Raw genomic sequence first — 15,134 nt, 5'->3', positions numbered from 1 at the left:
GGCAATGACCAAGCCAAATGATTGTAAGGACTGTTGTAAAAATTGAAAAGCAGTCTCTAATAAAGAAATATTATCAGTGGCTAAAAGTATATCATCCATATAATGTATGAGATATAACGATGGAAACCTTTTTCTCACAGGAGTCAAGGCCTGAGCCACATATTTTTGGCATAATGTAGGACTATTTGCCATGCCCTGAGGCAATACTTTCCACTGAAATCTCCTCATGGGTTCCTTAAAATTTAAGGCAGGCAAGCTAAAAGCAAAATGTTTTCTATCTTCAGGAAACAAAGGAATAGTGAAAAAACAATCTTTTAAATCTATAACTAAAAGATGATAATTGTGTAGTATGGCTGTTGGAGAGGGTAGGCCTGGTTGAAGAGCTCCCATTATTAGCATAGTTTTATTAACAGCTCTTAGATCCTGTAATAACCTATATTTTCCAGGTTTTTTCTTGATAATAAAAATAGGAGTATTCCAAGGACTACTGGAAATTTCTAAATGCCCTAATTGTTCCAGTACTAATTGTTCTGCAGCTTCTCATTTCTCCTTTGTGAGGGGCCATTGGTCCACCCATACAGGGTCATCAGTCAGCCAAGTAATTGGATCAGCAGTGAGTGGAGGAGACTCCAAGGCCCCTAAGAAAAACCCAAACCTTGTCTATCATTTTTTATTTTCACATCAATAGGATAGACAGTTCCTTGTTGATTTGTTCCCAGCGCTTTTGTGCGAAGAAATCCTTGATCCAACATCATATTAGAGACTTGAGAGTTTGGACTATAAAGTAATACTCCCATTTCTTTTAATATATCTCGGCCCCAGAGGTTTAAAGGCAGCCCAGGCAAAACATAAGGCTGGAAGTATCCTGAATGGTCCTCACTATCTTGCCATAAAAAAAACTGACTACTTTGCATAGGAGAAGAACTTTGTCCTATTCCGTGAAGTTCTGTAATAGTAGGACTAATGGGCTAACGTTTAGGCCAGTGTATCTGCGTCATAACAGAGACATCAGCTCCAGTGTCTAACAAACCTGAAAAAACCTTTCCATTAATGGTTCATTTCATTTCTGGACGTTCTTTCCCTATCTTCTGAATCCAGTAGGCAGCATTAGACGATCCAAAAGCCTTTGTTTCTCTCTTTTGATGTTGTAAACTTTGTCCATGAGGTACAAAGGGCAAAAGTAGCAATTGTCCAATTTTATCACCAGGAGAAATAGTTATTATATTTTTAATAGTTTGTGCCATGACTTTTATTTCTCCTTCGTAGTCAGAAACCATGACTCCTGGCATAACAGTTAAACCTTTCATGGTGACACTACTTCTTCCCAATAATAGTCCCATCAAACCCTTGGGTAAAGGTCCACAGATGCCTGCAGAGAGGGCCTGAGGACCCATTTCAGGAGTTAATACATATTGGGCGGAGGTACTGAGCTCCAGTCCTGCGCTTCCTGGTGTTGCTCTGGAGAGCGAGGATATTGTATGTTTTTGTTTTTGGTTAATGTCTGATTGATAATTTGAGGAGGATACACAGACATTACCCTTATTATTTGTTGGGGCCGGGGAAGGCCCCGGGAGGAGTTTCCCGACAGTGGTGGCCCATCCTTGTGGGCCACTGAGCAACAATCTGTGCCCAATGTTTTCCCCTATTGCATTTAGGGCATAAACCAGGGATTTTCTGACCATCTGGAGGTTTCTGAGTAGGGAAGGAAGGACTAGGGTTAGAATTAAAAGATCTACATTCTCTAGCAAAATGACCTGCCTTTCTGCATTTAAAACAAGTCTTTGTTTTCTTTTGATTGTTTTTAAACCCCACTTTAGTTAATGCTGCAGCCACAGCAGCACCCTGTATATAAGTAGGCCCAATGTCTGCACAAAGGTGAATATAATCCTCCAATGTTCCCCGTTTTCTCCAAGGTCGAATCGCAGCCTGACACGCATTATTAGCATTTTCAAAAGCAAGTTGCTTAACTACAATCATACCAGTGAGTCCGTCCACAATGAGTCTCCCCACCGCCTGTGACAACCTATCTACAAAATCAGCATATGGTTCATCAGGTCCCTGTCTAAGTTTTGAAAGATCTTCAGTTTTGTGTGTAGAAGGACATTTCCTCCGGGCTTGTAATGCCAAATGATTTATTTGAGGATAAGCAACAAAGGGATAAGTTAATTGATCTTGTAAAGAAAGATATTGTCCTTCCCCAATCAGCATATGGTAATCAACTGGAATATTATGGGCAGCATTCTTTTCTGCTTGTTCAGCAGCCCGTTCATAAAAATCAAACTTCCATATTAAATAATCTCCACCATTTAAACAAGCTCGTGCAATAGACTTCCAATCAGCGGGGGGAAGAGCTTCTCCTGTCAACCATAGCAGTAGTAAAAGGAGCAGTGGGCCCATATTGAGCACAGGCAGATTTTCAATCTTTCAAACCTTTCAAAGGGAGAGCCTGATGCTCCCTAGTAGCTTGTTGAGGATTATTAGGATCAGGTCTTTCTATGACGGGACAACAGAAAATAGGATCTTCTCCTCGTTTTATTGCTCCTTGTACAGCGCGCTGCAAGGGACTGAGCATTTTTACAGATGTGGATTTTTGAGGAAGACAGTCCTTATTAACCTGCAGCTTTTTCACTGACTTATCTATCACAGCCATTAGAAAATCATCCTCAGGATATTTCTCTCTTTTATGTTTACAAGCCTCATCTGTTAAGTCAAAATGTTCCTCTTCATCTAAAATATTTAAATTAATTAGCTCTTTCGGTTTAGGAAGTGGCGACACAGTAGCTGATAATACAGTCTCTCCTTCTGTCAGAGGCTTATGTTTTTCTGACTTTACATTCAAATCAACACTATCATGAGAAGAATCTAAACATATTTTTTATCAGATTCCACAAACTATATGTAACAACAGGAGTATGAGTAGGCCCTCGAGACTTGTAATAATTTTTTAATCTTCTCCAACTTTCTGCCAGATTTCTATGTCAACAGAGCCGCCATCAGGAAACCAGGGAGATACACCATGGATATTCTGTAAAAATTCAGTCAACTGTGAGGTAGAAACTTTATTACCCCGAGCTTTAAGCATCGAAAGTAAAACCTGAGCAAATAATTCATACATCTTTGAGCCCTTTTGCCCCATCTTATTTTACTTCTGACTATTGCCTTATGCCTCTATTAGTTCCACTTTTACTGGTGGCCACACATATTTTGCATAAGGGTTCTCTTACCTGCACTTTCTTTTTCTTTTAATTGCCTTCACGCTTCAGGTCCCTGTTCGAGTGCCACTTGCCGCGGACCAGCCGGAGAAAGAGGATCTCACCGCCCAGGGTCAGAAGGGAAGGGGTAAGGAACTGAAGTAGCACCGACGGATGGGGTCAGAAGGACCAAGACAACTGATGGTTGCAAGGCAAATTTTATTATGCTACAGTTGCAGATTATATAGACTAGAAATCGGAAGGTTGCCAGATGGTGGTTTACATTATCTACAGACTGTCTCGGCTCAAGGTTAACTTCCCTGGGAGGAAACCCATAAACCCAGAAGCATCAAAAATAACCTGCATGTGCAGGGGGGAGACAGCTTTGCTTGTCTCATTTTACATTCTTTCTGACCTCTGGGCCCTGGTGATTTATCTCCCATGGAATGGAACAAGGAGGGGAACAAGTAGGGACAGTCCCTTCGAGCAGCGGCCGCATGCCTGGCATGTCCTTACCTGCCCTCAAGGCTGACTGCTTCCCACACGTATGTTGCCTTGTTTAAGCCTCAAGCCCTCGATCCTTTGTTGAAATACAATAATTTCATTCCTATGGTTTTCAATACCAAAAACTCAACCTCCAGGAGGGCTAAAGTCTAATTTGTACTCCAAACCAAGTAGCAGTGCAGTTTGCTACTACTGAGACTGAATCCATAAAGACTTCAAGACCACGTCCAGAAGACAAGTTATTATATATAATACCCTAGAAGGTCTGAAACATAATTATCATATACATAGCTGGTCCTTCAGAGCTTTTTACCTATAACATGTTTTTTGATGAAAGTTATTTAATGTACTGGAGATAACTGTGACTTACTGATCAAATATTTGAATACTTATACTTACCTGGGATTTCATTTCTGCTGAAAGAAAAAGGTAGAACAGGACTCACTAAAAAAAACAAACAAACATTAGAAATGAAAGTAAAAATCTTAACACACACTATCACTTTTGGAAGCAGCATAGAGGGGCAGCCAACGGTAAAACACTGGTGAAATAGGTCAAAACTCTAGGCCAAAAATCCATTATTATTATCATCAGTGACAGTACCACAACTGTGCCCTTCAGAATTAATAATCGCTCCTAAGAATCTTCATTTGGCACCAGATGATGCGGCTAAGAGAAACACTCTGGGAGGTTTTGAATCAGACTTGGTTTTTTGTTAGCCAAGTTACAGGAGAATTTTTAAAGTGGGGGGAAGGGAAGAAGCAAACGGACCAGGAAAAGAATTTAAGCCATCATCTATAAACCAACAAAGCACTGATAGTTCCAAACATTATGTCAGACACTAAAATGACTGATATAGGCTCAAGTGGTTTATAAAACCTATAAAAAGACTACACCAGCAAAGTCCCCATTTATCTGTAGAGTTCAGAAACTAAAACAAGGAATATTTTAGCTTAAAAGCTTATCTCAAGAGAATCATACACACTTCACATGAATACAAATACCCGAAACCAAACATTTTTAAAAGCTCCAATACCCAAAATATAAAGAAAAATATTAATTCAGAAGACTCGATCAATCCATGATAATCACAAAACGGCTGGGCAATCTCTATCTCCCTTCCACACTAACCATCCATCCCATGGAAGACCAAGGGAGATCAGACCTTCCAGACTTACCTTCCAGACCTTCCAGACACCTGGCTGCTGCAAAATTCTATGGAGACTCCTTGTGGAACAGCAGTTTCCCATCTCTTGTGTCTCTCCCTATCGTGATCATGATCATGCAGGAAGCAAGTCTGGCTGTGCTATTTCTTATCATTGACTGTCACCCATCTGCAGCATGGTATTGTACAGATAAGAAAAAAGTAGTTCCCTTTCCCCCAGAAGGTTGAGGCTCAGGTACAGGGTAATTCTCCTGTGCACACAGTCATTATTTAGGCCGACTCAGTGACTTCAACAGGCGTAATCATGTGATCAGGTTTGTTGCCAGCTGCGTAATGCTCCCACATCTGTAGATAGAGCCGCTCTAGGTCCATTGTGTATTGTTTGGTGTTGAACAGAGGGCTAGATGTTCTCTGCTTCCAGACTTTGCCACGAATTTTCTTCAGGTATTCTAGATCAGTTCCCAGTTTCACAGCTATGTCTTCATATTCTTGTCTATTTTGAGCAATAAGCTCAAGACAGCCTAAACAAGTGAGCTGGGAAGCTGCAACTCGGGAAGCAAGAGTCTCTCCTGGCATAGTCACCACGGGTGTCCCTGACCAAAGGACATCCATCCCTGTGGTGTGTCCATTACAGAGTGGAGTGTCCAAGCAGACATCAGCCAGCTGGCCTCTCCGAACATGTTCCTCTTTAGGAGCAACAGGTGAAAAAATGATACGCTTCTGGGGAAGGCCCATATTTTGTGCATACTGTTGAATATTAGGTTCTCCTACTGCTGGAAAACGCAACAGCCACAGTACACTATTGGGAACACGCTTCAGAATATTTGCCCACATCTGCAAAGTAGATGGGTCAATTTTATATAACTGATTGAAGTTACAGTACACAATGGCATCTTCCGGTAACCCGTACTGAGAACGGGTGGTTACAATAATGGTACGGGGAACCTCCTCTCCAGTGGCAGCCTTAATGTTGATCTGGGTAGTTGCCAGTCCATTGCTAAGACTGAATCCATTAATTGTTATCTGAATTTGTCCTCTGTTAATCATTTCAATAACTGCCTCTGCAATAGTATTCATAGGAATGACAGGCATATTAAGAGCCATATTACTGCTGTCTGCGTTGTCTCCTCCATCAGGACATTTCATCTTGACAATCTGCACATCTGGGAGACTATCAAGAAATGCTTTGAGGTCGATGCCATTCAGCACAATCCGATTGTCATAAATGTGCCCATTGGACTTAAAATCGATGACTGCCTTCTTCTTCAGGTGAGGGAACATATTAGCATGATCACCAATAAAGAAAGTACGGGGCATATAAGCCAGTTTCTCAGAATACTGCTCAGCAACTTCAGCAGGTGAAGTTTCCTGATCAGTGATGATATAATCCATGAAAAGCACGCCACTGGTCCCAGGGTAGCCCAGCCACATTGCCTGAATAGGAGCTGGCCTGAGAGCAAAGAGTTCATTTCGAGCACCCCTGGTATAACCATTCATATTTACAAGGATGTGTATACCATCTTGATGGATGCGATCAGCTGCTTTCCCATTGCATGGAATCTGAGAAAGATCAATGAAATGATGGGCTTCTGCCATCACCTTCGCTCGGAAGTTTGTGCCATCATCTGGGCTCAGGGCATAACAGAATACCTCAAATTTATCAGGATTGTGCATGCCTGGAATAGACTGCATAAGATGAGAAGTAGGATGATTCCCAAAGTCAGAACTCACGTATCCTACACGCAGTCGACCATCACTGAGCTTCAAGTCTTTTGGATGTTCGTACGGTGGTTTATGAAGGACACTGATCTCATCCAAGCAGAGGTTCCCATGGCTTTCAGCAATAGCCTTCCTGAAGCCATGAGAAAGAGGATAGAGCATACTATGATGAGGCTGCACAGAAGGCAACCTATTCTTCTCCAGCTGGTCAGCCACAATGCTGACCAACTTCTTCATTCGCTCATCATAGTCTGTCCAATCACAGACAATCTGCAGGCAATGAGCCAAATCACAATAAGCGTCAGGAAAATCAGGTTCAAGCTTCAGAGCAGTGCGATAAGAAGCAATTGCTTCTGGAATATTCCCTGAATACTTGTGGATGGAAGCCAGATTGCTGTGGGCATCCGCAAGTGCAGGGTTAATCTGAATGGCACGAGTATAACACTGCAAGGCTCCCTGAACATCCTGCATCTCCTTTAGAGTGTTTCCCATGTTACAATAGGCATCAGCAAAGGTAGGACTGATTCGAACAGCCTCCTTATAATGCATCAGAGCTTCCTGCAGTTTTCCCTGCTGCTGCAATACACTTGCTAAATTTGAATGGGCAACAGCAAACTCTGGGAAGACTTCTAATGCTTTACAATACAAGCGAACTGCCTCTTCAATGTTTCCCTGGTCTCCTTTGATATTGGCTAGGTTATTCAGAGAGTCTGCATGGGTGGGACACAGCCGCAGAGCTGTATTATAACACTCTTCTGCTTCGGCAACACTGCCCTTCTCTTCCAGAGCGTTGGCTAGGTTGCAGTAAGCATCAGGGAAATGTGGTTGCAATTCAATAGCTCGCCTGCAGGTGTCTATTGCCAGATCTATCAGGCCTTGCTCATAGTATACACAAGCCAGGTTGGCATGTACCACTGCATGATTTGGGCTCAAGCTTAGGGCACAAAGGTAAGCTGCCACAGCTCTGTCAAAAATCCGTGCCTCTTTCAAGACATTTCCTAAATTGATATAAGCATCCAGAAAATTGGGGTCAAGGGTGACAGCCTTTTCAAAGTGATGAATTGCAAGCCAAATCTCCCCTTGTGCATTGAAAACACAGCCAAGATTACTCCAAGCTACTGCAAAGTTCGGTTGCGTCTCCATTGCTTTCAAATAACATGCCTTGGCTCCTTCCAAGCGACCCAGGGCTTTGAGCAGGTTCCCCAGGTCACTGCGAACACAGTACAAATCAGGATTGCACTGAAGAGCAGAGACGTAAGCTTGTACTGCCCCTTCCATGTCGCCTGCTGCTACCAAAGCGGCTGCCAGGTTAATATAACCATCGATGAAATCTGGTTTGAGATGCAATGCATGCCGGTAATGCTCAATTGCTTCCTGCAACTGCCCTCTTTCCTTGTACACATTCCCCAAATTCGAATAGGCTTCTGCCAGAAGAGGGTTCTGTTTAATTGCCAGAGTACTAAAGTGGGCAGATCTGTCCAGCCTTCGACACTGGAAGTGTAGAGATGAAAGTAATAAAAGTACTCCAGTATTGTCTGGCTCTTGTCTCCACAGCTGCATGCAGTGTCTCTCAGCTGCCTCAAAATCTCCTGCCTGATACTCTTGATGTGCCAACTCAGCTAACCCTTGGAAGGAAAGCATACGTTTCGTTGGTTCTGTGCTGTCGGCCACGTTGCCCACAGAAGACGCCATCTGGAGCTTCTGGAGAGAGTGAGAAAAGGGGGTAATTGAGTCCCGCTGCCGCCACTACTGGCAAGAATATTTCTAGAGGTAGCAAGTACGAGGGCAGCAGCCGTACCACTGCTTTGACAGGCTTAAGCGGCGGCGACGGTTACAGGCACCGAACCTTAGGAACTCTGGTTGGTCGTCTAACTCTCACGCTCTTGAAATCTTAATTCTTAACCCTGCCCTCTTCCACCATTTTCCTCCTAATCAGGGAATAAAAATTACCTATACACTTGCCTTAGAAGAAATCAAAAGTCAGTAGTCCAAACACTTTTCAAAATTTTGATTTCTGCCCAGTTGGAAAGGAAATACATGATTGACTTTACTTCATCATTCATATAGTCAATGTGGAAAACATTAGGGCCGTGAATTTCAATACAGTAAGATCAGAAAATTTTAAATTGGCCTTCCCAAACCACTAATAAGTAACCGATGTTGTATATAATGCTAAAATCTTAGAGACCGAGTTTGATATTTTAAAAGTTCTGAAAGGATTAGCTAATTTCTCCTCATCATATTTCTCATGCCTCAAACCTGAGTATTACATTTTTAAAAATAAATTTATTTATCTTTATTTATTTATTTTTATTTTGGCTGCGTTGGGTCTTCAATGCTGCGTGCAGACTTTCTCTAGTTGCGGCGAGCGGGGGCTACTCTTTGTTGCGGTGCCTGGGCTTCTCATCACAGCAGCTTCTATTGTTGTTCCACAACTCTATGGGTTCCTTTTTAGGTCCTATGAAGAACCCTAGAAATTAGTTCATGGAATTATAAGTTTTTGCAAAATTGTCAAAAGTGAGATATTTTAACTTCCATCAGGTAAGACCAGCGTCTCTTTCTTTGCCAATTTTCCTTCTATCATATTCCGTTATGTTGGATCATATTGGAATGGCCACAGGCTTTTTTGAAATCTGGCTAAGGAGATTTTCTTTTTTCTGTGGTACGCGGGCCTCTCACTGTTGTGGCCTCTCCCGTTGTGGAGCACAGGCTCTGGACGCACAGGCTCAGCGGCCATGGCTCACGGGCCTAGCTGCTCCGCGGCATGTGGGATCTTCCCGGACCGGGACACGAACCCGTGTCCCCTGCGTCGGCAGGTGGACTCTCAACCACTGCGCCACCAGGGAAGCCCTAAGGAGATGTTTTAAGTGAGGCTATTATGTGATTTTCAGACACCGCCATATGTAATTGACTATATACTATCGCATTACAGGAATAACTTCCAGTACTCATACTGACTACTCTACTGACTTAACCTAGCACAAGACACAGAAGCATAAGGACAGAAACCACCTTACAATATAGCCATGTCTTGCACTTCACAGCTCTCAAAGCATGTGCGTTTGAAGAAGAAAAAAAGAACTGAAAAGTACAAAACCAGAAGCTATTCTGTGGAAAATTATTTCAATCATCAGGCATGTGAAAGATAAGTCAAAGATTCAGTTCTCATCAATGCTTAGTCAAAACGGAAATTTTCTTCTGTCAAGAATATACTCCAGGGGCTTCCCTGCTGGCACAGTGGTTAAGAAGCCACTGCCAATGCAGGGGACAAGGGTTCGAGCCCTGGTCCGGGAAGATCCCACATGCCATGGAGCAACTAAGCCGGTGTGCCACAACTACGGAACCTGCGCTCTAGAGCCCGTGAGCCACGACTATTGAGCCTGCAAGCCACAACTACTGAAGCCTCTGTGCCTAGCGCCCATGCTCTGCAACAAGAGAAGCCACCGCAATGAGAAGCCTGTGCACCGCAACGAAGAGTAGCCCCCAGTCCCTGCAAGTAGAGAAAGCCTGCGCACAGCAACAAAGACCCAACACAGCCAAAAATAAATGAATGAATGAATGAATGAATGAATGAATGAATGAATATACTCCATCAACAATGTGTGTAATGGAATGGTGTGAATGAGTATTTTATCAGAATCCCTGTAATGCACAAACCTATAGCAGTACTGAAATCAGTAATGCATTTATAATGGTAAATACTTATGAGGAAGTAATCCATAGAGGTTTTCTCAAAGTTAACAATGAAAATTAATGTGACATTATCAATAATAAATTGTGAAGCTGAAATAAACTTTTCTAAACTATTAATAACTAGAAGCAAATTCTAATCAACCATGTTACAAGAAATCTATGTCTAAAAACTACAAAGTTTATTTCTTAAAATTTCATTTCGAAAATACATAAACTGTCATATGAGGAGGCAGTTAAAGAATATATAGCTAAAAGAGTGGGGGAAAAGCTTTATAGAGACACATCTGGCAGTAGTTCATTTTTAAATGTCATTTTTCTAGATTTTGTGACACCTATAGTATTGATATTTGAAAGCATTTAAAAAATTGTAATTTGAAGATTTGCTACTTCCAGGTAGAATAAAATATTTTGAAGCAAAACAACGTTTCCACTGAGAAAAACAAAAAAAGCCAAATAAAATAGCCAGCATTCAATCAAAAAGTTCTAGACAAACCAAGAGATAGAATCATATGGCTAAAATTCTAAGAAAAGAGCAGATAATACAAAAATATTTATATAAGATATTGTGTATCTTTATCAGGAAAAGTCTTTATCAAGAAAAGACTTTAAAATCATCAGAATTAATATTGTATTTTATTTGTATATTATATTTATATATAGATATTTATATATTTATATAAAGAACTTAAAGATAAAGCCCTAGTTAAGGCAGTGACAATAGCAGTAGCAGTGGGAGTGAAAAGAAATGGTTATATTCAAGCATATTTTGTCAGGAAAAGTCCAAGATCAAATGTCTGACTGCATACATGGGATGGATAGACGGAGTGGGAAAAATCAAAGTTACCTATAGAGGTTCTAGTGAAGATGGGTTGCCGTCACCCAACCCAAGGGGCTGCGATCATCCCCAAGGTCTAGGAGACTCAAAGGGAAGGTCATGGTCAGAGGCAAAGTTAATTGGTGGGAAAATAAGACTCCCAGTCTCCCCATCTCCTTATACCAGTTTTTTTTGGTAACATCTTTATTGGAGTATAATTGCTTTACAATGGTGTGTTAGTTTCTGCTTTATAACAAAGTAAATCAGTTATACATATGTCCCCATATCTCCTCCCTCTTGCATCTCCCTCCCTCCCACCCTCCCTATCCCACCCCTCTAGGTGGTCACAAAGCACCGAGCGCATCTCCCTGTGCTATGCGGCTGCTTCCCACTAGCTATCTATTCCTTATACCAGTTTTGTTTTTCTGCTCATATACGTAGCAGCATTTCATTCAAGGGGAAAGTCATTGATCTGACTGGTCAAATTAAACAACATAGTTCACGGCACATTTACAATGGTTAGTTCCTCCACAATTTAGAAAGTCACATTCACAATTTCCCTCTTCCTACGCCGCGGAACACATTGGCCATTCCTCCAAAGTTTCCACTCCACAGAGTGGACCAGAGATGACGTGAGCCCAGAACTGAGAGCTTGGCATGAGACGGTGTCAGCCCCACGTAGAGCTCTGGCATAAGTTATAACCCATCCCAGCTCTACAGAGAGCTCTGCATGGAATCCTGGGAGTAAACTCAGCCATAATAATGTGATTCTGTTTTTCATTTGCTTTTCTTCCTTGCTTAACTTTCCCTGGCCACTCTGACAAACAAACTTTCAGGCATTCCTGGGCCACTCACTAACTTTATTCCATTTAATCTCATCCAGATTCCCAAGAAAATTACTAACTATAAGGAGGGATATTTGGAACATGGTGAGTTTTAGATGCCTGAAATATACAGGTCATTGAATCCAGTTAAGTAGCAAATTATCTGGATCTCAAATATGCCAGTAGAATAGCAGACTAAGCTCAATTTAATGTACTCTTACTGGAGACACATGTAAATTCTGGGTCAATTTTGAAAAAGTTAAAAGCACGTAGCTGAGATTAAAAGAAAGAAAGGAACACCTGCATGTTTCAGAAAGTAACAGAGAAATTAAATCCAGAGAAAGAAGAGCGGACTGATGTCTGTGGGTTCCGTTCCTTAGTATAGGCCTTATGTAAATAGGGGCTGGAGCAAGAAATCTAACATTACCTTGTGGCCAGGAATTTATAGACTCAGGATGGAACAATATTGAGAAGTTGGTACAGATATCCTACAGAAATTTCATGAGGAACTGCTTAGTCCATTAAGAGGGCCAAGGGCAGTGGTGAGGAAGATTGATATCTCTTGAAAACCTTCAGGTACAGAAAACAGCAACACCTCTGAAAAGTAGGCCTCTCCTTTCCAGCGTTGTGATGGCCAGGTTGTCACTAACCTGTAAGGCCCTGTATGAATCAGAAACTGCAAGGAGAGTAATTCAAAGAAAAACAGATGCAGGATGGGTGTGGCAATAAATCCTAGGACCCTATCAGAAACAAAATTAAAACCACTCTAAAGGGAAATTTTAACAAACCAGAGCAGATAGTATCCTAACCAGAACAGAATAATAATTCTGAGGAAGTTACTTTAGTTATTTAAGTAATATTCAATGCATTTCCATGGCCAGGCCCTTTTGAAGAATTCTAAAACATATACAAACAATTCGTTTACATCTTCTATATCCCACCATCCAGAGCAAAATTCACTTAAGTACTGTACTGGTGGAAATTGGGCAGCACTATGGAGACAATAAAAAGGTGTTTACCATCAAAAAACGTCAAGGTAAGAAAGATAATGTCTAATTTTTAATTATCCTGTGGTTTATTGAAATCTTTTGGAAACCCAAAATAGAGAAAACCTAGCAGGCAATGAAGACTTAAATCTTTAGAGATTTATCAACTCATCTATAAAAGCTTTATTAATCTCTTCTTTTAATACCACTCCTGAGAGGTATAAATGTGTCCAGTGATAGGGTTGAAGAAGCCTGAGAGAATTTCAATTGTTTACTATTCTTGGTCAGCTATTAAGACCTTTCAGGAGCATCTTGATTTTCATGGCATCATCCAACAAAAAGCAGGATATTTTACAGAAAGTCCTGGTCCACTTTTTGGCTTGCTTTTGTGTTTATGTTTTTGGTTTTCTCACATTGGGCGGTACATTAGGCTACCTATTGCACACTCCCTCATTCATGCATGCATTCATTCAAACAATATTTACTGAGTTGAGATATTTAATTAACACCCAATAAATGATGTTTAGATGAATGAATGCGCTTTTTATCAAAGTAAGTGTAAGTACTGAGAAAAATTACAGAATGTATGATCCCAGCCCCACAAAAGCATGTAATTGTGTTGAGGATATAACATATGCTGGTGAAATAACTAATATATCATATTGGACAGTTTCTAAGTTCAAAAATGAGTTTTTGTAAATAATCAGAGCCTAAGGAGGACAAAGAAGGGACAGTTCATTATGGGTTGAATCTATCAATAAATGTACATTTCAGATGAGATTTGAGATTGACCTTAAAGAAAGAAGAGGACTTAGATATATGAACAGAGAACAAAAAAGGCATGGTGATAGCATGTGCATAGATAGTGTGGCCAATATTTATGTTCTTCATTAAAGACAGTCAGAGATAACCCAAATGTAACTGTTTCCATGGGTCCATTCTCAGTATCCAAACAAAATGGCAAATCCTATCTTAGTAAAACTAATGAAAAACACAGTCTTTAACGAAGACATTGTGAAGGAAAGGGGGAGAGAAAGGCTTGCGTCCCACACCACACAACAAAACTTATTTAATTATTTGTTTCATTTTCTCCCTCTGAAAATTTCCTCTCCCTCTCTCTGTACGTCTCTCTTCTCCCACATCTGGCCACACTCTACCAGCCACCTTTCCAGATCTTTCCAGAACTCTCCATCCTAGTTTCATTATGCCACAAGTTGAACATCTCACAGGTCTCCAGGATGCATCCTCATCACTTATTCCACAAAGACAAACAAAGGACACTTCTCAGGATCAAGTTTCTTGGAAGGAAGAGGTCACGAGGAGTGATTATAAATAACGTAAGGTGGAGAGCAGTGACTTAAAATACCATTTTTCCTCTTAGAATGTGAATACAGGGAACTTTGGGAAACTAGAAAATCTAGAAAGGATTCATTGATAATTGTTTATTTTCAATGAATAAAATAAAATGTAATAATATGGCTAAACTCTGACAGATTAACTTTTTCAAAAGTTGCTTTCACACACCTTCACTATTGGGATGTTTGATAAACACATCTTTCTTCTTTATTTGCAGATACTGGCACCAAACTTTCAAACAATAAGAACCTTCCCATAAGTCCCTTGCCAGGCAAGATTAAGGTATAACAATCCAAACAGATTTTTGAAGAAGATAACTGGTTGAAAGCACAGGAAAAGAGCTGGGTTGCTCTTTTTCAACGGTCACATGATGAGTAATGTGGGAATTGGTTTACAAAGTCTCTCTCCATGAGGGGCTAAGGTTAAGATTAGAACTTCTGAGGCCAGAAGAGCAAAATAACTACAACAACACACATATTTTCAAGAGCCGCCCTTTGGATGTGAGGGATTGATTTTTCCCACGCTTTTTTCAGCAACCCAACTGGTGTCTTTATTAAATGACATAAGGGAATACAGTGTGGCCAAGAAGGCTTAGATTTCCTTAGCCGCAAGTCAGATATTCTCAAGTGACTGTCCACTCAAATTAAAAAGAGAGATTTACAAGAGGAAACTGGATACAACTGAGTGTACTTTTATTTCAACCCTTTATCTGAATGCTTTGTTTTGATTTCAGTTCTCCACTGAAGTTGCCTACATTAATACATTTTTAAGAACATTTCCTTAAGTTGAAGTATTCATTCAGTATATTCATTTACTATAATTGAGAAAAGCCAAATGACTTAGGCAAATTCATTTCTATATTGCCACAGCAGTGTATTGTGA

General features: G+C 40.8%; 1 protein-coding gene across 1 annotated transcript; it reads right to left on the bottom strand.

The window, feature by feature from the left end:
* Window positions 1–5,130: 5,130 nt before the first annotated feature.
* On the bottom strand, window positions 5,131–8,271 carry LOC309978979 (UDP-N-acetylglucosamine--peptide N-acetylglucosaminyltransferase 110 kDa subunit-like; the record flags this gene model as incomplete). The annotated part of the gene is made up of 1 exon (XM_082865802.1): window positions 5,131–8,271. The coding sequence occupies one exon, from the start codon at window positions 8,269–8,271 to the stop codon at window positions 5,131–5,133; it is 3,141 nt and encodes a 1,046-aa protein (XP_082721928.1).
* Between the last annotated feature and the right edge of the window lie 6,863 nt (window positions 8,272–15,134).

The sequence above is a fragment of the Leucopleurus acutus genome (assembly GCF_964270905.1).
Source record: "Leucopleurus acutus genome assembly, contig: HAP1_SCAFFOLD_585, whole genome shotgun sequence".
Lineage (NCBI taxonomy): Eukaryota > Metazoa > Chordata > Mammalia > Artiodactyla > Delphinidae > Leucopleurus > Leucopleurus acutus.
The sequence above is the reverse complement of the archived record's forward strand: the minus strand, read 5'-3'. Positions and strand labels throughout refer to the sequence as shown.